The following is a 27,933-nucleotide window of genomic DNA, read 5'->3' on the forward strand; positions in this document are numbered from 1 at the left end:
GGGACAGCTCTAGTGTCTAGGTCAGGGGTGTCCAAACTTTTTGCAAAGGGGGCCAAATTTGGTGCGGTAAAAATGTAGGGGGGGCCGACCTTGGCTGACGTCCTTTACGTAGAACAATATATTTAAGCAAATTTTAGCAAGCCATTCTGGTTGTTACATTTGCTGTATTATTTTTTTAATTAATAATTTTAACAATCTCGCAACTAGCCTTTGTGGCGTTCTCTTTCGACTCTCGGGCTCTTGCAAAATACTGCTGTTGTGAAGTTAAACTAGCTTCAAGTTGCTTCAATTTTTCTATGCGTATCTTCCCTATAATCTTGTCGTGCATGTCAGCGTGTCTTGTTTGGTAATATCGTCTCACATTGAACTCTTTAAAAACAGCGACTGCCTTTTTTGCAAATGAGGCAGACGCAGTTGTTGTGTATTTTAGTGAAGAAATAGTCCAATTTCCATCTATCCTTGTAGCGTCGGCCGTCGCAGTCAACTTTCGTTTTCTTGTTGATTGTTGCCATTTCAGAAAATTGGAAGTAGAGGGTCACACGGGGTGATGTTGCTCAGAGTGCTGCTGCCTTTTAGTGGGTAAATGAGGAGCAGCATTTAGTGTGTAAGCTACTTCATATGCTGGGAGCAGTACTGCTGACCAATTTATCAAGTCTGTGTGCGGGCCAGACGTTATTGATTTTATGACAGGGGCTGGGGGCCGGATGAAATTTGACCACGGGCCGCATTTGGCCCCCGGGCCGGACTTTGGACATGTATGGTCTAGGTTAACCATTGCTTCCCAAAATAAGAGAAATAGAGATATACACTTAGTTTGGATTGTTTATTTCAAGAAACAGCCAAAAATATTTACAGGAAAATAAAATGCACTAGCTTCTAACAGGCTCTCATCAACTTCAGTAACAAAAACACACACTGTACATAAAATAAACAGATTTCAGTACACATTAGGAAAAATGCACTATGAAAAAAGTTTGTATAGTACATGACATACAGCCTATTACACACAGCGTCTGTAAATTGTTCCCAGTGAGGCAGTGAAACATTTTGCATAGTGTGAAGGTTGTTTTTTGTTTTCAAGTGGAACCAGTGGAGATGTTTAGTTGTTAGTTGAGGTAAAATCTAGATCTAAACGATGATAGATGTCCAATCATGTGGCTCTTTTCATCTTTCTACTGTGAAATTAAACGTGTTTATCACTAGTAGATGTCTAATCCATTTGAAGTGGGAGGGTGGCAGCATATGAACGTTCATTTTCTGCTACCCTCAAACTGTAAATGGATTGGACGTCTATCGCCGTCAATGGCAGCTAACGTGTCTATGAAAAGACCCACATTGTCAGTGGCAGTAAATGTTAACGGTCACGGAAGAAACAGACAATACATTCCCATTTTTCAGATTGTCTTAACATTGCAAGTAAACTGTACAATAACAACACCTTACAGGAACTATATTACAATAAAATGACCATGTTGAGGCCAAGAAAATTGTTAGTGAGCGCTCAAGTATGTCTAAGTACAGACTGCTATAAAGCCAGATGTTTGTTTAGTATTAACTTGTCAAGAACCTGAGGATTTTACAAACTGACAAATAAAGGGTGTTGACAATGAGGTAGCTCCACACCACAAAGGGTTTATAATGAAGTCCACCACTATACTGCAGAGTCACTCAAAATGAAATGCTACATCATGCTTTGGTCTGATGCACAGTGGAGAGTGTTGGATCGGTGGAGCTCTCTACATTGTTTAAATCGCCTCTATAGTTTATGTTCATCTACTTGTTCCTTCCCCTCACTTCACTTGCCGTCTACTCTATTTACATGAGGTCAGGTGAAGAGAACTTGGGAGTGTGACTAAATGCAGTAATAAATCACCCTGTTTAAGGCACACCATTGGGAAACCTGTTCATTGCAAAGAAGCAAAGTACTACAAATGCTAGATTGATCACGATGACAAAAAGAAGCCTGTGAGGAAGAAAACAACAGCTACAGTGGGGTGAACAAGTATTTGATACACTGGCAATGGGTTTTCCCATTGCCAGTGTATCAAATACTTGTTCCCCACTGTACATAGTGAAGATGCTTCATAGTGGGAGGTGCTAGAAGAGAGTTGTTCGCATACTGGTCCCAACCGAGGCATCTGACCGCATCAGTACCAAATGAAGGTGTTGTGTTCTTCACAGTTTTGCATTGTCGGGTTCCCTTTCTCGGTCAAGAGTTCGCATCCATGCGGTAAACAAAACCTGGAGAGAGAGAAACACTTATTAAGTGTAGAACAAATCGGGTCACACTTAGTTACCTGCAGTACGGGGAAAAAAATCACAATATGGGAAATTTCATATCACGGTATCGATATGCCACGATATGAAGCATTTTGTATTATTAGGTTAAAAAAATTACAAATGTTACGCAAAGCCCCATCATAATTTCTTCAGAAATTGTACAGTGGGGCAAATAAGTATTTAGTCAACCACTAATGTGCAAGTTCTCCCACTTGAAAATATTAGAGAGGCCTGTGATTGTCAACATGGGTAAACCTCAACAATGAGAGACAGAATGTGGAAAACCCCCAAGACAAACACATTGTTTGATTTTTAAAGAATTTATTTGCAAATCATGGTGGAAAATAAGTATTTGGTCAATACCAAAAGTTCATCTCAATACTTTGTTACGTACAATTTGTTGGCAATAACGGAGGCCAAACGTTTTCTGCAACTCTTCACAAGCTTTTCACACACTGTTGCTGGTATTTTGGCCCATTCCTCCATGCAGATCTCCTCTAGAGCAGTGAGGTTTTGGGGCTGTCGTTGAGCAACACTGACTTTCAACTCCCTCCACAGATTTTCTGTAGGGTCTCTCTGTAGGTCATTCACTAGGTCCCCGCGTGTGGTTCTGGGATTTTTGCTCACTGTTCTTGTTATCATTTTGACGCCATGGGGTAAAATCTTGCAAGGAGCCCTAGATCGAGGGAGATTATCAGTAGTCTTGTATGTCTTCCATTTTCTAATAATTACTCCCACAGTTGATTTCTTTACACCAAGCGTTTTACCTATTGCAGATTCAGTCTTCCCAGCCTGGTGCAGGTCTACAATTTTGTCTCTGGTGTCCTTCGACAGCTCTTTGGTCTTGGCCATAGTGGAGTTTGGAGTGTGACTGACTGAGATTGTGGACAGGTGTCTTTTATACCGATAATGAGTTAAAACAGGTGCCATTAATACAGGTAACAAGTGGAGCCTCGTTAGATCTCGTTAGAAGTTAGACCTCTTGGACAGCCAGAAATCTTGTTTGTAGGTGACCAAATACTTATTTTCCACTCTAATTAGGAAATAAATTCTTTAAAAATCAAACAATGTGATTTTCTGTTTTTTTTTTCCACATTCTGTCTCTCATGGTTGAGGTTTACCCATGTTGTCAATTACAGGCCTCTCTAATCTTTTCTAGTAGGAGAACTTGCACAATTGGTGGTTGACTATATACTTATTTGCCTCACTGTATATAAACTATTAACAAAACTAGAAACTGCAATTCATAATTGTGTTTTAAAAAATGATTAATAATTTAAATAATTGATATAACAGATCTGGCTTCTACATACTAGTCCTTCTCAAAAAATTAGCATATTGTGATAAAGTTCATTATTTTCTGTAATGTACTGATAAACATTAGACTTTCATATATTTTAGATTCATTACACACAACTGAAGTAGTTCAAGCCTTTTATTGTTTTAATATTGATGATTTTGGCAAAAAGTCAAGAAAAAACAAAAATCCCCCAAAATTAGCATATTTCATCCGACCAATACAAAAACAAAAAAATACAAAAAAGTCAACCCTTAATTAATTATATCAGCTATGCACTGAATACTTGGTCGGGAAATGACTGCTTCAATGCAGCGTGGCATAAAGGCAAACAGCCTGTGGCACTGCTGAGGTGTTATGGAGGCCCAGGATGCTTCAATAGCAGCCTTAAGCTCATCCACAGTGTTGGGTCTGGTGTCTCTCAACGTCCTCTTCACAATATCCCACAGATCCTCTATGGGGTTCAGGTCAGGAGAGTTGGCAGGCCAATTGAGCACAGTCATGCCATGGTCAGTAAACCATTTACCAGTGGTTTTGGTACTGTGAGCAGGTGCCAGGTCATGCTGAAAAATGAAATCTTCATCTCCATAAAGCTTTTCAGCAGATGGAAACATGAAGTGCTCCAAAGTCTCCTGATAGCTAGCTGCATTGACCCTGCCCTTGATAAAACACGGTAGACCAACACCAGCAGCTGACATGGCACCTCAGACCATCACCATCACTGACTGTGGGTACTTGACAATGGACTTCAGGCATTTTGGCATTTCCTTCTCCCCAGTCTTCCTCCAAACTCTGGCACCTTGATTTCCGAATGATATGCAAAATTTGCTTTCATCTGAAAAAAGTACTTTGGACCACTGAGCAACAGTCCAGTGCTGCTTCTCTGTAGCCAAGGCCAGGCGCTTCTGCCACTGTTTCACACACGCCTGTGCACAGTGGCTCTGGATGTTTCAACTCCAGACTCAGTCCACTGTTTCTGCAGGTCCCCCAAGGTCTGGAATCAGCCCTTCTCCATAATCTTTCTCACCACTTCTGGTTGTGCAGCATTTCCTGCCACACCTTTTCCTTCCCACAGACTTCCAACTGAGGTGCCTTAATACAGCACTCTGGGAACAGCCTATTCGCTCAGAAATTTCTTTCTGTGTCTTAGCTTTTTGCTTGAGGGTGTCAATGATGGCCTTCTTGACAGCAGTCAGGTCGGCAGTCTTGTCCATGATTGCGGTTTTGAGTAATGAACCAGGCTGGGAGTTTTTAAAAGCCTCAGGAATCTTTCGCAGGAGTTTTGAGTTAATTCGTTGATTCAGATGATTGGTTAGTAGCTTCTTTAGAGTACCTTTTCATGATATGCTAATTTTTTGAGATAGGGATTTTTGTTTTTTCTTGACTTTTTTGCCAAAATCATCAATATTAAAACAATAAAAGACTTGAACTACTTCAGTTGTGTGTAATGAATCTAAAATATATGAAAGTCTAATGTTAATCAGTACATTACAGAAAATAATTAACTTTATCAAAATACGCTAATTATTTGAGAAGGACTAGTATATGGGCATCACTGTGACAGTGGCATTGCCCCCTCCACCCCATGTTCACTCAAGTGTTGCAAATCTAAGCACACACGAAACTCAATAATTGATAGTGGCTTAAAAACACATACATTGGGACACCTCTAAATCTCATTAGCACCGGACTGCATAGAGTACCTATGCAATGTAATATTAAGGTGTGCACCATTGGTGTGCAGCAATATTGCTGACTGATATGAGTTGAGCTCTCCAAAAATAGCCCAGCATCTCGCAGGCCACAGACTAGGCTGCTGCTAGTGGTATGTCACTCTTCTCTTCAGTTGCATAACACAGCAACACATGGTATGAACAAGTGGGTCAGCTTAGCAAACACACACACACACACACACACACTCATCTTGGTGATGATGGACTGTGCACGGACAGTGTTGATGTCACTGCTGAGGTGGAGCATTTTTAATTTTGTAAACACAATGCACCATCCACATTGTTTGGTATAGCTGACTGTGCACATGTTGATAATCAGGCCTTCAAATTCTGTCAAAGGTCACTTTAAAACCTGAAAAGAGTGAAGTAAAATGTCTGTTTTTTGTTGTTATATAACCCAAAAGCAAACATTGCCGAAACCAGTTGTGACTGGTATTTTGAGCTAAGTGGTGGGGGTTTGGTTTCCTGTATGCTCAAGACACTGTGGGACTTCAGTGATTACTGGATGGAGTGTTGAATTTTTATAAGCTCAGGGTGTATTTGTAGGTGTGTGGCATGCACGCAAAGAAACACATTCCTCATGGATGCCGTTCTTGTTCAATTATCTCTTATGTAAGTGTAGGTGCGTGCCTGCATGTTGGGTACTTTTTCTCCAGCTGCAATACAGATAAAGGTTGCTTAGGCCAAAATATGCCCCCAAATATATTTCAAACACACACTCCATTGCAACACTTTACTCCCCTGCCATTTATTTCCTATATTACTTATCCCAATCACAGTTCCGGAGAAGTTTGACTAAAGCTTGAAAGGCGGTGCAGATATTGGAGAGAATCGCCCGTTAATCACAGGATATTGCAGACAGTTGTCACCTGACACGCAATAACAACAGATTTACTTTGATTCACACGGCAACAAAAATGGAAATGTGCTCATTTTTTGCAGTTTCATGTTACTGTAATGTCCTCACAAGTGGGAAAGGAAAGCCACATCCGCCAATACACTTTTGAACACTATGAGGACAGTGCAACATAAAGATAATGAGCACATTCACACCGAAACATCACAAGAGACCCCACGTACATGTACAGTCTTGTCGCTTATCCATTTTGTAGAAACAATTGCTAAATAACTTGACTTTTAATTATTCAATTGGTTTCAGAAATGGCTCCTATGAAAGCTAAGACCCTCCCAATTGATGTTGAATGTACAAAAATATATTTGTTTCACTGAAAAAAGATTTCTCATTTAATGAAAACAAAAAGGTCAAATTTTGGCAGGACAAAAGTTTGGTCGCCTACAGAAAGTAGTGTGGACAAAAAATTAGGGCTGTCAAAATTATCGCGTAAACGGGCGGTAATTAATTTTTCAAATTAATCACATTAAAATATTTGACGCAATTAACGCACATGCCCCGCTCAAACAGATTAAAATGACAGTACAGTGTAATGTCCGTTTGTTACTTGTTTTTTGGTGTTTGGCGCCCTCTGCTGGCGCTTGGGTCCAAATGATTTTATGTGTTAATACCATGAGTGAGCATGGTGTAATTATTGACATCAACAATGACGAGCTACTAGTTTATTTTTTGATTGAAAATTTTACAAATTTTAATAAAACGAAAACATTAAGATGGGTTTTAATATAAAATTTCTAGAACTTGTACTGACAATTATCTTTTAAGAACAAGTCTTTCTAGCCATGGATCGCTTTAAGAGAATGTTAAGAATGTTAATGCCATATTGTTGATTTATTGTTATAATAAACAAATACAGTACTTATGTACCGTATGTTGAATGTATATATCCGTCTTGTGTCTTATCTTTCCATTCCAACAATAATTTACAGAAAAATATGGCATATTTTATAGATGGTTTGAATTGCGATTAATTACGATTAATTAATTTTTAAGTGTAATTAAGTCGATTAAAAATCTTAATCGTTTGACAGCCCTACAAAAAATGTATTTCTAATACAAAAATATGTTATATAACATAAGCGAATTAAGTAATAGTGCTGTGAGATCCAAATTTAATATTTTGTATGACTTCCATGGGCTTGAAGGACTACATCCATGCGGTTCGGCAAGGATTCATACAATTTATTGATGAAGTTATCAGGAACATCAAAGAAAGCAGTCTTGCATGCCTCCCAAAGTTCATCAACATTCTTGGGTTTCGTCTTCCGTGCTTCCTCTTTCATCCTACCCCAGACATGCTCAATGATGTTCATGTCTGGTGACTGGGCTGGCCAGTCCTGGAGGAGCTTGATCTTCTTTGCCTTGAGGAACTTTGAGGTAGAGATTGAAGTACTTGATGGAGCACCATCCTGCTGCAGAATTTGTCCCTTTTTATGATTTGTTGATATTTCAGACTATTGATGTTGCCTTCCACCCTGCAGATCTCTCAGGGTCCAGACAATTAAAAACAGTGTGGTATTTTCCAAGGCCCACAGCCTGTCAAAAGGATGGATGCTGGAAAAGTGGCAAAAGGTGTATTTTTCAGATGAATCTTCCATTGAATTACACCACAGTCACCACAAATATTGCAGAAGACCTACTGGAGCCCGCATGGATCCGAGATTCACTCAGAAAACAGTGAAGTTTGGTGGTGGCAAAATCATGGTCTGGGGTTACATCCAGTAAGGGGGTGTGCGCGAGATCTGATCTGAAAATTTGACCTTCATGTCTTCATTAAATGATAAATCTTTTTTCAGTGAATCACATATATTTTTGTGCATTCAACATCATTTGGGAGTGTCTAAGCTTTCATATGAGCCATTTCTGAAACCAATTGAATGATTAAAAGTCAGGTTATTAGCAATTGTTTTTACAAAATGGATAAGCGACAAGACTTTTGACAGGGACTGTACACAGACATTACAACTTCCAATCTAAATTCTTTTGACCATTTTTTTTCCAAACTTGTTTTTTATGTTGTTATCCTCACTAGCTTGCCCTGACGCCTAGGGGGCTGGATGGTGTTAAAGGCTTGAGAAATCCAGGAAAAGGATCCTCACAGTGCCAACTCTTTTATCCAGGTGCAAGTGAGTATGATAAAGAAGATGTAGGATAGCATCCTCCACACCAAATGCTGCCCGGTAGGCAAACTGAAGAGGTTCCTGAGCATGCTCCACTTGAGGCCTGAGCAGGTTGAGAAGGAGCCGCTCCAGAGTCTTCATCAGCTGTGATGTGAGTGCCACTGGTCTGTAATTGTTCAGCTCACTGGGCCGATTCTTTTTTGGGACTGGAACGATACAGGATGTTTTCCTCAAGTTGGGAACTTTCCCTAACCATAGGCTAAGGTTGAAGACATACTTGAGTAGTATACCCAGTTCAGCAGCACAGATCTTGAGCAGTCGGGAGGGTTTCACCTTATCCGTGCCTGCTACCTTCCTAGGGCAGAGCCTCCTCAGCTCTGACTATGTCGATGGTTAGGCAGGGAGGAGACTGTGTGAGGGGGGCGGTGGGGGGGTAGAAGGGGACAGTGTTGTTGTCAGGGAGGAGAGGGAGAGATGCTTGCCGTGCGGGTGGGGGGGTCGACGGCCGCGGATGGTAAAACCGGCTGAAGAAGTTGTTTAGCCTGTTAGCTTCCTCAAATCTCCCACTCAATGTTACAGACTTAAGCTTGAGTTATGCTTCTGCGTTGCGGTGACGGCGTAGTGACTTCGGCGTCAATGAGCATTCGATAGTTCTGCGGCAAGGGAACGCGTTGCTCTGTAATTCGCCAGCAAGCCACTAGAGGGGTGTGGTGTTGTGTTTGTACGGTTTGGGGGAACTCTTGTCGACTTGTAGTTTTCTTCCGGTTAGACAACAATGCCAACGGAAATGGAACGCTTGAATGTGGATCTTCAGCTCATCAACATTGAACAACAAAAGTTGATCATACTGTAATGTTCGTAACTATGCGCGGTCACGATGTGACGCAAAGTCAGAAAATTGTGGAGATGCACGTCAGGCTACGGCGAAGGGTCGTAAATTAGGTCTCCCTTGGCGACGTAGGTCTGCCGCACAAGCATAACTCAGCCTTTAGTCTTGTGTCCTGTGATGGTGTTGACACCATCCCAGACCTCCCTCATGCGACTCTCCCCCAGCTTTGGTTCTACCTTCCTCCTATACTTATCCTTAGCATTCTTCAGGCACCGTTTCACCTCCCGCTGAGCTGATTTTATAAATCAACTTGTATCTGTATATGGTCAATTAAATATAACACGGCTGATCATACTAAAATGTTTCCCCATCTTTGATTCATAGACATCATCATTATTGACAGGTCAGCTCGGCCATGCACTGCGCGACTCCATCAAGCAGGGGGCCGCCCATATCAAGAGGAGCCATTCACAAACACACGCACACAGCAAACTAACGCTGGATTTCGGTTCAAAAAGTACGAAAGCTGTACCACATACAAACAGCAAGGATTGTCTCAGGAGTGATTTGTTCGAGGATTCAAGGTAATTTTAACTAGAATTGAGACTGTTTTACGTCCATATCTGTAAAGAATTCAGGGATTTAAGCATTTATTCACAAGAATTTTAACGCTAAAAGCTCTTTGTTGTGGTAAGACGGCTGCACATTCACATATTTATGGAGAATAAATGCTACCTGCACTTTTTTTTTGCTTTTAAGCAAAAATCGAGAGTGTTTTACGTCCATATCTATAAAAAATTTCAACGAAAAAAAGCTCTTTGTCTGTGATTCCACTCGCTTTGACGGCCTCGTCAACAATGTAGGCCCCCTATTTGTCGGCCCCGCGCCCTGCAATTACATTATGAAGTTTATGTTTGATCTTAAAATCACTCAGCCCAAGTAGACAATCTCATCATAATGCAGATTCTCAATACTGTCCAGAAATGGTGCCACTGAAGCAGAGACAGCGAGAACCAAAAGGGGTATTTGCCATGTGGCAAAAATGTTTTGCCATGTGGCATTTTTTTTTGCCATGTGGCAAGAACAAGAATTTCAACATAAAAAGCTCTTTGTTGTGGACTTGTGGGAAGGGGGCGCCACAGAACTTAAAGACGAACCGCACATTCAACATATTTATGGAAAATAAATGCTACCTACCTGCACGTTTGTTTTGCTTTTAACCAAAAATCGAGACTGTTTTACCTACATATCGATAAAAAATTCAGGAATTTAAGCATTTATTTACAGGAATTTTCAACGAAAAAAAAGCTCTTTGTCTGTGATTCCACTTGGTCAGCTTCGACGGCCTCACCAACAATGCAGGCCCCCTATTTATCGGCCCCGCGCCCCGTCAATTACATTATGAAGTCTATTTTGATCTTAAAATCCCCCAGCCCAAGTAGACAATCTCATCATAATGCAGATCGTTAATACTGTTCAGAAATGGTGCCACTGAAGTCTGCATGTGTGGAGGTCAACGGACATGCTGCTTCTTCAGGCACTGATATGATGAAATAAATATATTTAGTAGGGCTAGGCTTCGATTAAAAAATTTAAGAGTTGAGAACATCATGAGATCCTTGTGATTAACAGCAGTTAATTGCATTGTCATACACACAAAGTAATAATAAAAAATCAAAAGTAGTGTTTACAGTAGTAATAGTCATATCAAATCTGTCCTGACATCTTTTTCCTATGGTATCGGTTATTAGGTGCATTCCTTCCCCGAATGTTGTCCCCTCGGTAAAAGAAGTCGTCATGAGCTTGTAACACTACATATAGCTAAATATCATATATAATAATAGATACAGTAATACAAGTCACACACTCTGAGTGAGCCTACATGTCACGCTGAACTGATGCTGGTTCCACTCTGTACTGAGGTATGCTGTTCTCAATTGAATCTGGAATTTATTGTATACTACCACCTAAATTGAATCACACAAAACACTTTTCTTTTTCTTTGTTCTGATGTTAATCCACAATTAAAATAATTAACTGCATTAATTAATTTGGGTGTTAACTTAGGAGGTAAGTAGCTAATTTGTCCAGTTTGAATATTTAGCCAACATGCCCCCTTCATTCTACTACAGTATTTATATATTGTAGTAGTGTTACGGTCTATGTAAATAATGGCATTGTTTTCAATATTACTGAAAACCAATGTCCGCTTTTAAAACAATTGGACTGAATTTTAGGTTAGACAGTAGCTTTGGTGGAAAGCTCACACACATAGTGTTCAAATAACCAGCAAAAGATGTGGGAATTGTTCTCGACAACAGATGGTGGTCACGCCTCTTTAGATCAATAATTTATGTTATGACAGGATACTATAAGCTCAAATGACAGTTTTACAAGCGACAAAGATAAATCACTGTGACAATTATGCTCAAATTTAACTCTCTAATAAATATAATGCGGTTTTAACCACCATGAGCCTACTTTCACAACTGAATTGTGTGGTATTGTTGCATAACTGTCACTGGAGTTATAAAACCCTACTCCTAAAACCTTGTAAATGCAGTTTGGTTTTTATGAGGTATTTCTCAGCCCCTGTGTAACAACGACTGAGAGCACTATTACTGTTGCGTGTATATATCCTGCCTTTGAATGGCTGTCCAAACAACTTCATTTCCTGAAGACCAATAAAAACCTGTCATCTTTATTGAAATGCAAGCTGCTCCGGGGTATAGCGACCAGATTGCAAAAGAATGCTGCATTTAAACACGCGTTCATGACATACATGCAAATGAAAAGTAGATTTAAATGTGGCCCTGGCCTGGTTGCTAAAGAGAAGGCAAATAGCCGGCAGGCAACAAGGGCACAAAATGTTCCAGACACAGGCCTCCATCAGCTGTGGAATAATGAAAGGCACTGTTACTGTCCAAGGAAAAGGGTGGGAGGGAGGATGACGGAGTGGACCAAATAGAACTGAAGTGCATGTAATCATCAGTTAACATAATTGTCTTTTAAAGCAGTGATTCGAAAAGTGTGGTTTGAGTACCACCAGTGATGCGCGGGCTCTCTCTAGTGGTACGCAAAAGACTGACTGAATTCATTGTTTTAAACTTTTTTTTTTTAAGATGAGTTGAATTCAACTTAAAGAACCAATTCTTATTAAGTGTTTAGGAACCACTTCTAAGAGTAACAGCATCTTACTCAATCTATAAATACTTTACATTAAAATTTAATGGGTTTTTTTTTTTCTCAAACTGTGACTTACTTTGTTGTTGTTCTTGTTGAGGGCACAAAAATTGTTACTCCTCTCTTAAACCTGAAAGGTATATTCTGGGGATCCTGATTTTTTTTTTTTTTTTTTGTCTCGAAAGCTGATTTATTAATCACGAAATGTTAACTTGAATGTGTTCCGTCAAGCATTCAGCCAGCCTCTCTCAGTCAAAAATGGAATTGGACGTCTACTGCCGTCAATGAGTTAACACTAGCCCAGATGGTGGTACTTTGACACCCAAGTATTGTTCTAGGTAGTACCTCTGTAAAATGTTTGAGAAACATCAGCATTTACTGATGACAATCTTTGGCATTAAGAACATCAGAATCGCCTTGCGATGACAACGATCTAAACATGCATACAACGGATGCGAACTATGGTACACTAGAATATGTGAATAGCTGTTTTGTGCAGTTCCAGTACGTTGTACATCCCACCCAGCAAATTTGATATAATCCACAAGCAAAATACTCTTTCTCTGGCCAAAATACACCCTAACAAAAGCAATAACATTAATTATACCAAATTGTCCGACCAGAAAATTGTTTTATTCTTGTATCCGTGGTTTTGGAGATAGGAAGAACGACTTGTGTCGATTTGATAGATTTTAATCGATTATGAGGCCTTTTGTTGACCAATTTTATCACCCTTGTGATAAAATTCATTATTTTCTGTAATGTACTGATAAACATTAGACTGATATATTTTAGATTCATTACAAACAACTAAGGTAGTTCAAGCCTTTTATTGTTTTAATATTGCGGATTTTGGCAAGAAAAGTCAATAAAAAACAAAAATCACTATCTCAAAAAGTTAGCATATCATTAAAAGGTACTCTAAAGAAGCTACTAACCTAATCATCTGAACCAACAAATTAACTCAAAACCCCTGCGAAAGATTCCTGAGGTTTTTAAAAACTCCCAGCCTGGGTCATTACTCAAAACCGCAATCATAGGCAAGACTGCCGACCTGACTGCTGTCCAGCTGGCCATCATTGACACCCTCAAGCAAGAGGCTAAGACACAGAAAAAATTTTCTGAGCGAATAGGCCTATCCCAGGGTGCTGTATCAAGGCACCTCAGCGGGAAGTCTGTGGGAAGGAAAAAGTGTGGCAGTAAACCCTGCACAACCTGAAGAGGTGGCCGATTCCAGACCTTGGGGGACCTGCAGAAACCTGGAAATGGGCTACAGGTGCCGCATTCCCCAGGTCAAGCCACATTTGAGCCTGAAACAGCGGTAGAAGCGCCTGACCTGGGGTACAGAGAAGCAGCACTGGACTGTTGCTCAGTGGTCCAAAGTACTTTTTTCAGATGAAAGCAAATTTTGCATGTCATTCGGAAATTAAGGTGCCAGAGTTTGGAGGAAGACTGGGGAGAAGGAAATACCAAAATGCTTGAAGTCCAGTGTCAAGTACCCACAGACAGTGATGGTCTGGGGTGCCATGTTAGCTGCTGGTGTTGGTCTACCCTGTTTTATCAAGAGCAGGGTCAATGCAGCTAGCTATAAGGAGATTTTGGAGCACTTCATGTTTCCATCTGCTGAAAAGCTTTATGAAGATGAAGATTTCATTTTTCAGCACAACCTGGCACCTGCTCAAAGTGCCAAAACCACTGGTAAATGGTTTACTGACCATGGCATTACTATGCTCAATTGGCCTGCCAACTCTCCTGACCTGAACCCCATAGAGAATCTGTGGGATATTGTGAAGAGGAAGTTGAGAGACACCAGACCCAACATTGTGGATGAGCTTAAGGCCCCTATCAAAACATCCTGGGCCTCCATAACACCTCAGCAGTGCCACAGGCTGATTGCCTCCATGCCACGCTGCATTGATGCAGTCATCTCTGTAAAAGGATTCCCGACCAAGTATTGAGTGCATAGCTGATATAATAAATTGAAGGTTGACTCTTTTTGTATTAAAAAAACACTTTTTTGTATTGGTCGGATGAAATATGCAAATTTTTTGAGATAGGGATTTTTGGTTTTTCTTGACTTTTTTTGCCAAAATCATCAATATTAAAACAATAAAAGGCTTGAACTACTTCAGTTGTGTGCAATGAATTTAAAATATATGAAAGTCTAATGTTTATCAGTACATTACAGAAAATAATGAACTTTATCACAATATGCTAATTTTTTTAGAAGGACTAGTATATAAATGTGTTTTTCCATTGGGCAACATGCACCCTCCCAGCCAGGTTTGACCATGTAAGGCATGATTTATACTTCTGCGTTACGTTGACGGCGGAGCGGCGGCATTGACCCTACGTTGTCATTGAGCATTCGAAGTTCTGCTTCAAGGGAACGCGTTGTTCTGTAATTCACAGCCAAGCCACTAAAGGAGTGTGGCTTAGTCTTTGTACGGTTTTGGGGGACTCTTGTCGAATTCTTTTAGTTTTCCTCCGGTCATAGACAGCAATGGCGACGGAAATGGAACTAGTGTATTTGGGGCAGCTGCAAGGGCGTAGGTTTGCATAAGGACAGGAGGGGCATAACACTACCAACGTTTCAGGATGTTCAAATTGTACCCACCAGCTTTTAAGCAACCTTATTTGCATTATATAATGAGTTTGTCATGTCATTTCCTGTTTTATTTTGAAGGCTTCACCCTCCTCATGTCTGTGTTCTCTCCCTTCCTCATGTCGCCTAATCGCCTATTGTTTCCACAATTGCCTTAGTTTTCCTTGTCTTGTGCAGAAGTGTTTTACAACCCATGTTGATCACGTCAGCCTTGTTTTGTAACAATCAGTTGTCTAGGTATTAGTCTATGTTTGGAGTGCTTTGTGTTTGAATTTTAGATTTTAGATGTCTTGGCTTTTCCCCCCATTTGGAGCGTTTTATGTTTGATCTTTTAATAGGTAATTTAAATTTTCTCCGAATATGTTGTAAGAATAGAATTAACCCTACCATAATAAAGTGAATTATTTTCATTATGATCAGACTTATATTTACCCTTTTTCACTTGCTGAATGTGCCGGTCCATTTTTTTCCTTTTAAACGCATGTTTGATTGGCTGATCACTTGCATTGATTTAAAATGTATTGATTTGTTTTCTACATTATTTATTTAAAACTATTTTATTTGCAGCTTTTGTAGACATTTTTCATATACACATACATTAACAATAGTCAAGGTAAAAAGTTTTCATTTTTTGTTGAGTTTAGCTGTGCTTGTGGACAAAAGCCAGTGTTTTAACTGAAGGAAGGCCCAATTTTAAATTTATTTTTGTCTTACCCTAAGAAGTTTTTTTTTTTTTTTTTTTTTTTAATTAAACAGTACTTATTTATTTAGAATGCTCTGTGGTCTTAAGACAATTTTTTTTTTTTTCATTCGTGGATAGTTAAGAGATTATTAAAAAGTTTGTATTTATTGTGTATGTTAATATAATTTATGTTCAAATATTGCAATTTAAGTTTCTTAATAAAATCTAGACATTTATTCTGGAAGTTTTCAAAATGTTTCTTTAGTAGTTTTTGGAAAACAAAGGTTCGAATCGAACGGTGTGTCACCTGACCAATACACATGAAAGTTAGTATAATTCAATACAGATTTATGTTGCATTGATAATTTAGCCTATGACATAATTAGGTTCATATTTGTGAGAAATTTAGCCCTGAACCCCATTCACCCAATCTGTTTAGTCCTATTAATGTCCCGTCCACGGTAAATAATGTACATGCTGGTTATGCTGTTATATCGTCCCTACCAATGTTGAGACAAAGCATATGCCCTTGAGCTGCAGCTAACCAATATTGAACCACAAATGTTGTTAATACAAATGTTGAGGCGTAGGGGACACAGAAGACGTTTGTGGAGGTGTTTGAATGTTAGAAAATGCCGGTGTTGTTGCTGAACCGGAGCAAAACGTTCTGAGCAGACCAATCACAGTCCTTCGACGTTCACGTCACCACGCGTTGACATGATGCGCAGTCAAGATTGATGGGGGCGCACGCCAGGCTACAGCATAGGGTCATAAATCAGGTCTGCGTTGACGACGGAAGTCACCTCAACGCAAAAGCATAAATCAGCCTTAAGTCATTGGGTCTGTAAAAAAAGTCTCAAAGACACAGATTCGTGCTAATTATAATGTGATTATGGCAAGGGTCCGCACCTTTTGTACCACTTTAATGATGCTGACTGTTCAGGCATCTTACTTCTGAGAGCAAATCTTGTATACGTCTCTTCTGCAAAATCCCATTACTGGGCTCGGAGCAATGGCTGTACTGGTGTCAGGGTGTCAGAAATACCCTTAGTTAACCTATATGTGACATCACTACCACAGGCGACATGGACATCCGACCTTGCTCCAGCAATGGTTAAAGCTTTAATCCCTTTTGCGCTGATGACATCTTTTTGAGTGAACCAGTTGCAGCCATGCAGGCTGGTTGCATAACATGCTTTCTCATCATGCTGCGAGAGAACTAATCTGGAGCAGCTAGATTCTAGCACACAATGGCGTGCTCAGAGTGCATCAGCAATCACACGGATAGTTTGGGGAATGAGAGGTGTTATGTCACAAGCTTTTTTTTTTTTTTTTTTTTACAATATGAGGTTCATAGGAGATGGTGGCATGATCTTAAAGGTAACTGTCATACTGAGTCAAATGTTTCACTCTGGATTTACTGGATTTCTGAGTGCTTTTCTACCTAGGAAATTTCTAGGTTCTTCAAGTGCTTTGATAATGTCATGTCATTCACCCTCGAACAGAAGAAGTTACCATTTCAGCAAAATACAACAAAATAATACAGAGGTTATTTTTCATGCTCGTATTTTCACCATGCCTCAACCAATAACCACTCGGTGAGAAGTCAATACAGATAAGACTCGTGTAGCGTTAGCTGGCATCCATTTACTTCCCACTTCCTACTTTTCAGGACACCGCCATGTTTTCCTTCCACGTCGGCGAAGACCATAGTACCGTATTGGCCCGAATATAAGATGGCCCTGATTGTAAGACGACCCCCTCTTTTTCAAGACTCAAGTTTGAAAAAAGACTTTTTGAACACCAAATTAATTTTTATACAGAAAATAATTACAGTACATAGAAACAAATGATTATAACAATATATTTGAGAGAAAAAGCATGTTATTTTGCCTCATTCAAATCTTAATATCTGAACATTTAAATATGTAAACTAAAGTGCAATCACATTCGTAAATGAATGGTGGCTTCTGGTTTTTGAAATGTAAATAAACCAATCTATTGTGATAAAACAACAAAATTGCAATAACTGCATTAACCATCAAAGTGAAGTCTAACTGTAACTGTAGTCTTGAAACAAATCTGAATAAGGAAAAACATTGCAATAAAATAATGCAAACTGGTTGAACTTGAGAGAAGCTGAGATCTGTCATGACAGAACATCGCTTCAATGATATCTGGCGCCATCTAGCATCGTGAATGGGGAGAGTAGCTGAGATCTGTCATGACAGAACATCGCTTCAATGATATCTGGCGCCATCTAGCGTCCTGAATGGGTATAATGTCTAGACCGCGAATATAAGACGACCACATCTTTTCCAGTCTTATTTCAATGCAAAAAACACCGTCTTATATTCGGGCCAATACAGTATATGTTGTTTTTTTTTTTTTAGGGAGGTACATCACATTTGTCACTTCCTTCGCTGGGTTCACAGTCAACTGTGCTTGTTCTTAATAGAAAATTGAAACTCAAAGAGTCATTTGTCATATCTGATCCGCTATAAGAAATAGGGAACGTTGTTGAATTTTAAAAAATCATCATCATCATCATCACACATAGACAGTGGGAATTCCGTGGCAGAATGTCATACAATTTTACATTACGGTACCGAACATTCACCCCAATGGTGTTGCCATAGTTCCAAAGTCCAAATTCAAAGTTCGCACCATGGTTTATTGTCATGGCTTGAGTTTATTTCTGTTCAGTTCGTTCCCTGGTGTTTCTTGTCCATGTGATTACCCATTGTTTTCACCTGTTGTGGCCTGATCTTTGTGTCTTGACCAATCCGCTGCCTCTTGTATCAACCACCTGTGTCTCATTTTCTCATTACCCCATGTTTGTATTGAAGTTCCCCATGTGCTGTGTGTTTTGGTTCGGTCATTGTCTATCCCAGAGTTGTCGATATCCTGTCAAAGCACTTGTGCTCATATTCCCAAGTAAGTTACAATTCCTGGTCTTTTGTTTGATCCCCACTGCTTTTTTATGTGCTTTGTTTTTTGGTTAACATTAAATCGTTTTTGAGTTCACCGCCGCCCTCTCTTGCCTCCTTTGTTGTTTTCCCTGCTAGTGGAGATTGCCCTGTTTTGAAGTCAGCCTTCAATGGCAATCGCCAGTATTGAAGACTTTTAAAAACACTTCCGAGGCTTGATTTTTACCCTCAGGCTCCATCTCAAAAGCAACCCAATTGAGCGCAGGTTAAGTGTAGTGATCAACGCAAAACCACCAGATTCACTTAAAACGCTTAAATTTGCAGTATCATGCACACATCGATGCAAAAACACACATAACAAAGAGTCTATTTGAGGATAGTGCTGCCATTTTCCATCAGGATCAGACTGTACCCTGTTTGCAAGTTATGCCACTTGTCTCCATTCATTGTTTTTACTTGCCAAGTTTTTTCTTCCTTTGTCCTTTGGAAGTTGACATGTTGCTTTTTTAAGCAAAAAAAAACAATAGATTGTTTTTACAAAGATACAGTGTATATGATTTCAAGAAATTTTTGCCTTTTCCTTTCAAGGAAACGGTGATGAGGCTGGCTTAAAAAAAGATTAGCCATTCTCAAAACCCAGTTAACAAGGGTCAATGTTCCCTTTAAGCCAGTTGTGTTGACAGAACAGTGAAGATATTAAGTCTTACTAATCACTCCACCCCGCCTTCACTAGTTGCGGCTCTTCTGTGTGTGGATGGTTAGCATCTATTTACTGCAGGACTATTATAGTCAGGTCAATTTCTGATCCTACTTTTCCTGTCTTAGTGGTAGCCCGTAGAATGCTAAAGGCATCAAAATCCCTCAGTCAAACTGGCACTGACTACTGCATTTTAGGTATTTGAACACATGATTAATCACAAATTAAATGTGCTGCATCAGGTGCTCACTCAGTGCAGCGGCAGCTAACCAAATGAGAGGAATTGAAGCGCATTCAGCAGTTGTTGGACGTTGTCCAACACTCACATATCTAACAATGGAGGCCAGTTTATTGGCAGAACTAAGCTTGTGTGATCCAGAAGTTTTAAACCGGCAGATCCAGTTGTTGGAAGATGTGCTTAACCCGGCGATAGACATCTGAACCATTTGAACTGAGAGAGGTGGCAGGGAACCTCCCAGTCAAAATGGATTAAGCATCTATTGCTGTCAATGACAGTCAGTTAAATTATAAAATAACATTAAAACAGTCACGATAGTAGGAAGGTTGTTGATCTGTTGCCTTAGTTTGAGTGTTGTAAGTGGTAATATGCCAACGTTTTTGTGTGGTCAATGTAAAAACAGGTCATTTTTAGAGCAGATCTGGTTCATCTATCACCCTCCATGGCAGCCAAGTGCTAATGGATTGCACCAAATGTGTATACCTTAAACTCCTTTAAATGATAAAAAAAATAATTAAATTTAAAAAATGATATAAAGTTTTTTTTTAATTAAATATTTTTTTCATTCTTTAACTCCTATTGTGTTCATGTCTCACCAATCATTCCAATGATCAAAAAATAAATCCCTGCAAATTTGAATACACCTTAAGTTTAATTTTTAAGTTTAAGCTGAAGTTCAAGGATAAATTTAATCAATAAATTTGACCAAGAAATTAAGACAAAATGGAGATTTAGTGTTATATTGAGTCAAATTAGTTTATCAAGTGCATCCCAGTGGGAAGAATCTTGTTTAATAAATTGGAAAAACAGAATTTCCTTTTTCTGATATGTGATAGTCAGAGGAGGAAAATCGTAAGTTATATATAAAATATTTCCAGGAAATGGCCGGCTGTAGGGCTGCAACTAACAATTATTTTCATAATCGATTAATTGGACGATTAATTAAATGATTAATCGGATAAATGTCACTTTTTTTCAGTTAGCTTCACAACTTACCTTTAGTTGTTTTAGACATAAGTAACAATGAAGACAAAAAGGATGACTATTTCCTTCAAAAATATTTTATTCCAGCTTCCTCACTTATCAAATTCGTTGGCAACGAATTTATTAATCGATTTAATTGATTAGTTGTTGTAGCCTTATTAAGAAGCTAGTTTAGAAAGTAAGATGTAGGGCTGCATCAATCGATTATTTTAGTAGTCGATTAATCGATGAACTAGTTTGTCGAATAATAAAGTAATCGGACAAGGAACATGAAAAATTAAAATACATGAGCAGAGCCTCAAATGGTATTAAAAAAATAATCAAATAAGAATATATATACAACAAAAGAACAATTCGCTAACTTACATCGCAAAAGTCCACTAGCTTAAATGCTATAAAATGCTCTTTTTTTTTTTTTTTTTTTTTTTTTTACAATGCTCTAAACAAATGGTTCAGACACATATTCCCACAAAAAAACGGCTAAATATACCCATAAACTAAATTACGAATGCATTAAAAAAAACATTAGCTCAAACAAAAACTTAGCTTATGTTGGTTTTAATATGGAGCAGCTGGATTCAGCCATGTAAAATGAGGCAGAGTAGAGGGCAGTGTATCCACTCAAATCAATAAAACTGAATGCAAACACTTTCAAATTAAACCATTACAACGCCACAATAATTAAACGAATACTCGAAGCAGCGAAATTTAATTTCAATCTTTTTTTTCTCATCGAATACTCGAGTTACTCGATTAATCGTTGCAGCACTAGTAAGATGTCCGAAAATCGGCAAAAATGTGACTTGTTTTCCAAAGTAAAAGCAGATTTTTGTTCATGTCTTACTTTGAATAACCAAAAATATAATGAACAAATCTGGTCATATTTACAACTGGAAGTTATAGGTATGTTATAATTTCAAGAATTTAAACAACTTTAATGTGAAGAAGGTCCTTAACGATTAACTGGTTATCAAAATAGTTGTCGATTAATTTGCTAATCGGTTAGTTGTCAATAAATCGATTAATTGTTGCACCTCTGGCCTGTGAATATGGGACAGACATTTTGTCAATGCTGGAACTATTTTAGCCAATCAGATGCGAGTATTCCTGATAGGCCGCCCTTTCTCGTGATGTCATTAATACTCAATTATCACATGTACAAATGAGGTCATAAAATGGCTACACTCCTTTGTGGCATATTTTTTTTGTGTTTAAAGAAATTGAAGATTTACATACTTAAATACTATGAGCAACCGTGTTTCACAAGTTGTCTTGCCCATAAATAATTGCTAAGAGAGACAATCTTACCTGGAAAATAACAAGGTCCCTTCTTTGATGATTTTTGAGGGGTTTAAAAGAGAGCGTTCAGATGTTGGGGGTCTCATGCGGCGCATGTGACCCGGACCATCTGCACTTCCAGCTGACAGGCATCAGGTCGCTCCTGAGGGTTGAAAGCAAGCATTTCCTGGAGGAGTTTCTTCACACCTTCGGACATGGAGCTTCTGGCCTTCTGAGGAATATGGAGGATCATTTTGGGGTTCTCCAGCAGAGCCTCGCCAACAGGAACAATCTCTGAGCCTTGACGTACGTAGGTGCCCAGCAGTTCTCGCTTGGACTCCGCGTCAATGAAAGTGATCCGCTCGATCATCGCCCAGATGATGATGCCTAAGGCGAAGATATCCGCCTTAGCCGTGTAGTGGCCCTCCCACACCTCGGGGGCCATGTAGAAGTCGGACCCGCAAGCAGAAGACAACCATAACTTGTTAAGGTTGACAATGTTGTTCTGGTTGCTCCCAACACCTGCAGTGGGTAAGTCCTCAGCGTTCTTAGAACTCATGGATGCACAAACTTTACTTAAACCAAAGTCGGCAACTTTGAGAACTGGTACACCAGATTTCTGTGAAATGAGAATGTTGTCTGGCTTCAGATCCCGGTGGACAATGTTGTTCCTGTGCAGAAATGCCACAGCGCTTGTCAACTGCCGCATAAAACTTCTGTTGGTTTGGGGGTCGGGTCGTCGGGACAAGATGTATTGGTTGAGGTCGCCACCTTCACAAAACTCCATGACAAACCAGAGGTAACAGGGTTCCGATGACTGACCTATGATGCGTTCTCCTTCATGGGCAGAAAAGATAAAGAATAGTCACAGGAGTTACAAGGGATTAATAGAGAACAACACAAAAATCGTACATTGTGTGTGAAAAAGTTACAGCAATCTCTTCAAGGGTCACCAATAGAAGGGGGAAAGGTAGTAAGTAAAAGGAAAATGTCACTCAGTCTCTGAATTTATGTTTACAATTTGTTTTTAGCAGTCCGAATCTGTTGATGGGCTTATACACTCTAAGGACCGCCCAATCATGGAGTTCATTTTCACACTGCAAATGTTCCAAACGAATTATGAATGTGTCAGAACAAACATTGTGACAACAATGCTTTCTCTAATTGGTCTGCGTGTTCAGTGCAAGAATTTAAACAGGAATTAATGGCGGTCAATACAACAATATGCAAAATTAGATAGTGTGGATATTAGCAATGTTGTTTAGCTTCAGAATGGAATTCAAAAGACATTCAATCTCCAATAGAAGGTCAATTGTCAAAAATTCAAGTGATTACCGTAATTTTCGCACTATAAGGCACACCTGACTATAAGCCGCCACCCACCAAATTTAGCACAAAAACGGCATTTGTTCGTAGATAAGCCGCACTGGATTATAAAACACAGCTGACCTCACTGTATTACGGGATAGTTAGATCGAAAGATTTCTTACCGGTAACACTTTATTTGACAGCGGCATATAGAGGTGAGCGAAATTTCCGATTCTTAGATTATTCGCGATTTGGCCGTGGGAGATTCGAGAACGATTCACAAACATCCAAATTCCGATTATTGAAATATGTCAAGTAAAGCGGAAGAACTAAAATACAATCAGTGCGGTCTTCGAAACGCAATGAGGAACGGACCGCATTGCGTCCCGGGAGTAAACATCATGCTTGTCATTTACCGGGTAATGACAATGCTCAACTCACGGCTCTGGCTCAACTCATGCCGCTAGACAAAAAAACAATAAAACCTGACTGCTGCCGACAGCCGCTACAAACAACGTCCAAAATAATGCTACGGTAGATAATGGATATCATATGTATATAGAACTACATGCAAAATGAAAGACTTGACGGCATTAGCAGCACATGTATGGAATACTAGTTGCGAAATGACAGACTTGCCGGCGTTAGTAAGCAGCCGCCATCTTAAAGCAGAAGACTTCCCTAGAAGGCTGTTGTAGCGAACCTTCCAAGCGAACCTAATTAACTTTTTATCTAAAATACTCCAAAATCGGCAAAATCTTGACTTGAATCCATCTTTTTTTGAATCCATCTTTAAAGAGTTTTAAAACTTTCCCATGTCGCAAGTAGACAGAAGTGAAATTATGGATTAGCAGGAGCAATTTTAACAATTTTACCAGTTGATTCACAACATTAATTGAATGTAGTTTAAAGCTGCTGATACAGAATAGGGACTTGAGTATTTTATTTACTGTTTTGAACTGTTAACTTGATACTGAAAAAGTCGTTTATTTAAGCCTGAGAGGATTTTTGTACAATTTTTGTAAGTAATGCACGAAACATTAAAAGCAACTAATAGCTTGGGGGTTGAAGTGTGACATCAATAATCGATTTATAATCAAATCGTAGCCTCCGAACGTAATCGAATCGTTAGGTGCCCAAAGATTCCCACCTCTAGCGGCATAATACAACTTTCATAAGACCAAATGAACCATCATGAGGCTTTGAACCAATTGGCTGCAAAGCTGCTCCTTTGGGGGAGATAGTCAACCTCTGCTGCCACCTGCTGTCAACACTGTTGTTGTCCAACATGCCTCCTAGCATGCATTGCAGTGCTACAGATGTAAATAATGATCAAAATTCGTGTTCTGTGCAAATTATTTCTTCAGTTACTGTCCCAGTAGTTTCATTAATTGCTAGTTATGGTATTTGGTAATACTTTATTTGACAGTAGTGCCGTAAGACTGTTATTAAACAATCATAATTATGACATGACACTGTCATGAGCATTAATCAATGCTTATAACAGATGTCTTTTAGTGTTATTTGGCAAATGATCTCACTTTTGAATGGATGTAAAAGATCTGAGCTGGATATAAATGGAGTTAGTGATATAATTTGGCAGATGACATCTGTCATAAACATTTAGTAATGCCCATGATAGTGTCATGTCATAATTATGACAGTCTTATGACAGTCTTATGACACCGCTGTCAAATAAGGTGTTACCTATTACCCCAAATAAATCAAATAAGCCGGACTGGACTATAAACCGCATGATTTAAAATGAAGGAAAAAAGTAGCGGCTTATAGTCAGAAAAATACGGTAGTTCTGAAAGAAAAATAATTTGTTTTCGTCCGCATGACAAAGAGGAAACCAAAGAAAATACCATAGAACCTCCAAAGGTTAAGGGTCCAAATAAATAAATATTTGGAGTGGATCTGGGAACAATATGGTATAAAAGCTTTTTTGTCGGTTTCCAAATGGAGAATATGATTATATTTTCACACTAGCTGCCAACATAGCTGCAAAGTCATGGGTGGAGAAACTCTGTGTAAGGCCAGTATGATAAACATTAATCCTGAAGTCAAGTCATAATATGAAAGATTTAGGGACAGAAAATTAAAATCTACGCATTTGGAAAAAAAACCCACATTTTAGAAAAGATTGACTTGGTTATGTAACTTGACCAATCAACATGTAGACAGGTAATTCAAAGACCCAATATTTATTAACAAGACTAAAAAATATCAACTTTCTATATGTCACTCCTAAAACTTGATTATTTTGATTTTGTTCTGTTAAACTTGCATTAAAATTGTTTATACATATTATTGGAATATGAACATATTTTTTTCACTTAACATGTTGCTATTGTGTTTACTTTGAAGATTTTTTAAAAGTGGCATAATTTCAACTAGTGTCACATTTTGCTTTAATTCTGATGTTTGTACGCATATTTCTTTTTATAACTACAAACTGAATTTTCTGGAGAAATGTCTACGGGTCTTTGCTGTGGTTGATACAGATCTTAGACCCACCCAGGTTTATTTGGGGACATTTCGGAGCCACTTCCTGTTGATTTGAATAAAGTGTGTGTGATTAATATTGGTTAATTAATGTCTTCATGATTAATGCTTTCTTTCAAATACTCTATTACTGAGAAAAATACCATTTTGAGAAACACCTTTAATCCCAGAATATTTAAAAATGTACATCAAATGTTGTTTTAACTGTTATAGCACACTGTTAATGTCATAAAACAACTAAAAGGCCAATTCTGTCTTACAATATATTTCTGTACTACATGTTATGTTGAATTCTATACAGTATTCTTACATAAGAGCCAAGGTATTAAAAGAAAAGCAAATGTACAGAGATTTTACACTTCTGAGCCAGACAAAAAAAGCACAGTGGTAAGTAGGTCAAACATGATAACATATAACATGTTCAAGATAAATATTCAACTTATTCCACGTCAAAGACGTTATTTATTGTAAGGAAAAAGTCAAATGTCTTGTCAAAATAGTGTTTTGGAGAAGAACTAGGTCAACGCGCTGCCAAGTACACGGTGTTCTTCTGTGAGTTGGGGGGAGACACAGTGTTCTTTGTGGTTCCCTAATGTATACAAACATGACACGTATAGATGGGATTTTGAGCTTGAAAAACTGCAACTCTGCTTCATGAACACGGGTTCTTTTAGAATAATTACTTTGTAGTATTATTATAACCACGTAAGCTTGAATTTGGTTGAAAAAAAAAAAAAAAAACGCTTATGTGTTAAAAGTACTCATGTCATGTCATTTATCCGATAATGGTTTAGGAATAAGGCTGGGGGAATCTAGCCAAAATCGGCCGTCTCAATTCTTTTCACATAATTTTTATTACTTAGTTTTTCTATTTTCTTTTTAACTGGTAGTTTTAAAGCATCTACAATGAAAACAGAGAGTAAAGCGTAAACATTTTACTCACATATGAAGTAAATATATACGTAAAATTAGCAGCACTTTGTTGATATAACGTGTTTTTGACAGCGTATGTCAATATAACATTTTTTGGCAGCATATATACAGCATATTTCTGTGAGTTTTGTTAGATTTCTTGTATATAAATGTTTCCGAAGCATTTGTTCGCGAATATCCATTGCAACACGATGCTAATTGTCGTAAACGAGTGAACGGCGACTTCCATAGTTTATTAGCGTTACGCTGTTATACGTTCGAAAAACAAATTTTCATCAGCTTTACATTACACCCCAGCTGGAATGTAATAAACTGCTTGATCACCGTTAGTCTTTTTGAGGGTATGTTCAAAATCTGTCAAACTTGTCAGTTTGCATCACCCGAACTAAGGAAATTAGATGCCATTGCCGACGATAGACGTCGTCAGCCATTCCGGTTTAATTGGATTTGACGTCTATCTCTGTCAATGGCAGTGAATGTTAATTATGTCCCAGCTGATCAGAGATTGACCTTATTTTTTTTATTTGATCGCTGATCTTTGTCTTGAAATCACCCAGTCCTAGTTATTTAAAAAATAAATAAATAAATAAATTGCAATTTTTTTATGGGGGTTCCAGAGTCAAAATTTTAAGTACCTTTTAGTGATGTTTCCACCAGCCTCAGGTATTGTTTGGACCTCTTGTTGCCATGACTCATCTTCTGGGCCATTCCGTTCCTTTGGAGAACGCACTCCTCCAGTTGGACCACATTCTGGTGTCGGTTCTCCAGACTGGTCAGGGCCCAAAATTCGGCCAGAGCTAGCTCGACGTTCTCCGGGGCGTCACACAGGAGCCTTTTCACGGCTAACCTGGCTCCGTTTTTCCGGGCAATGGCCTCGTACACCACGCCGTAACTACCCCGACCCACCTCCCGGATCAAGGTGTATCTGGGCGGCACCGACAGGGGGACCAGCACGGCAGGCTCTACCCTACCTGTCCGGAGAAAGCCAATGGAGAAGCAGTCGTCGTCCTCTTCCTCCATGGGCTCCGGGCAGTTGTTATTGTCCTCCACCATGAGAGCTCGGAGGACTTTGGCCGCCTCTCTTTTGGGCTTTCCGGCGACATTACGCCTACAAAGTTGCCCTAGGCCGCCGTCGTCGCCGCTTACCTTTCTCTTTTTCCCGTCCATGATTTAATTTGGGTATAAAACGAGCATAGGTGATGGGCGGCTTCACATTTCATTACTTTAACTCCAAACTCATCCAATTGGACGCCCTGCCACGCGTCCTGTAGCGTTCCGCAGGTATTTTGACTTCAGCGTGTCAACAATATACAACAGTTAATATCACAAAATGGTGAAGCAAGTGTGGGAATTAGTTAGGCTTGGACAAAACAAAATGTTCCAGCAAGCACAGAACAAGGGGCGGGATTTGTCGT

The 27,933-nt window shown here is 39.1% G+C and overlaps 1 protein-coding gene across 1 annotated transcript; it reads right to left on the bottom strand.

The window, feature by feature from the left end:
• Positions 1 to 833: 833 nt before the first annotated feature.
• LOC130909137 (serine/threonine-protein kinase 35-like) lies at positions 834 to 27,933 on the bottom strand. The gene is made up of 3 exons (XM_057825256.1): positions 27,154 to 27,933; positions 21,800 to 22,606; positions 834 to 2,241 (listed from the first exon to the last, which is right to left on the bottom strand). The coding sequence occupies exons 1-2, from the start codon at positions 27,683 to 27,685 to the stop codon at positions 21,873 to 21,875; spliced, it is 1,266 nt and encodes a 421-aa protein (XP_057681239.1). The 5' UTR covers positions 27,686 to 27,933; the 3' UTR covers positions 834 to 2,241; positions 21,800 to 21,872.

The sequence above is a fragment of the Corythoichthys intestinalis genome, chromosome 2 (assembly GCF_030265065.1).
Source record: "Corythoichthys intestinalis isolate RoL2023-P3 chromosome 2, ASM3026506v1, whole genome shotgun sequence".
Classification (NCBI taxonomy): domain Eukaryota; kingdom Metazoa; phylum Chordata; class Actinopteri; order Syngnathiformes; family Syngnathidae; genus Corythoichthys; species Corythoichthys intestinalis.

Excerpts from the sequence above, each read along its gene's own strand:
- LOC130909137 (XM_057825256.1), bottom strand. The coding sequence starts at position 27,685 with ATGGACGGGAAAAAGAGAAAGGTAAGCGGCGACGACGGCGGCCTAGGG. Across the intron at positions 22,607-27,153 it reads GGTGGAAACATCACTAAAAG|GAGAACGCATCATAGGTCAG; the intron begins GTACTTAAAATT and ends CTGCCCATGAAG.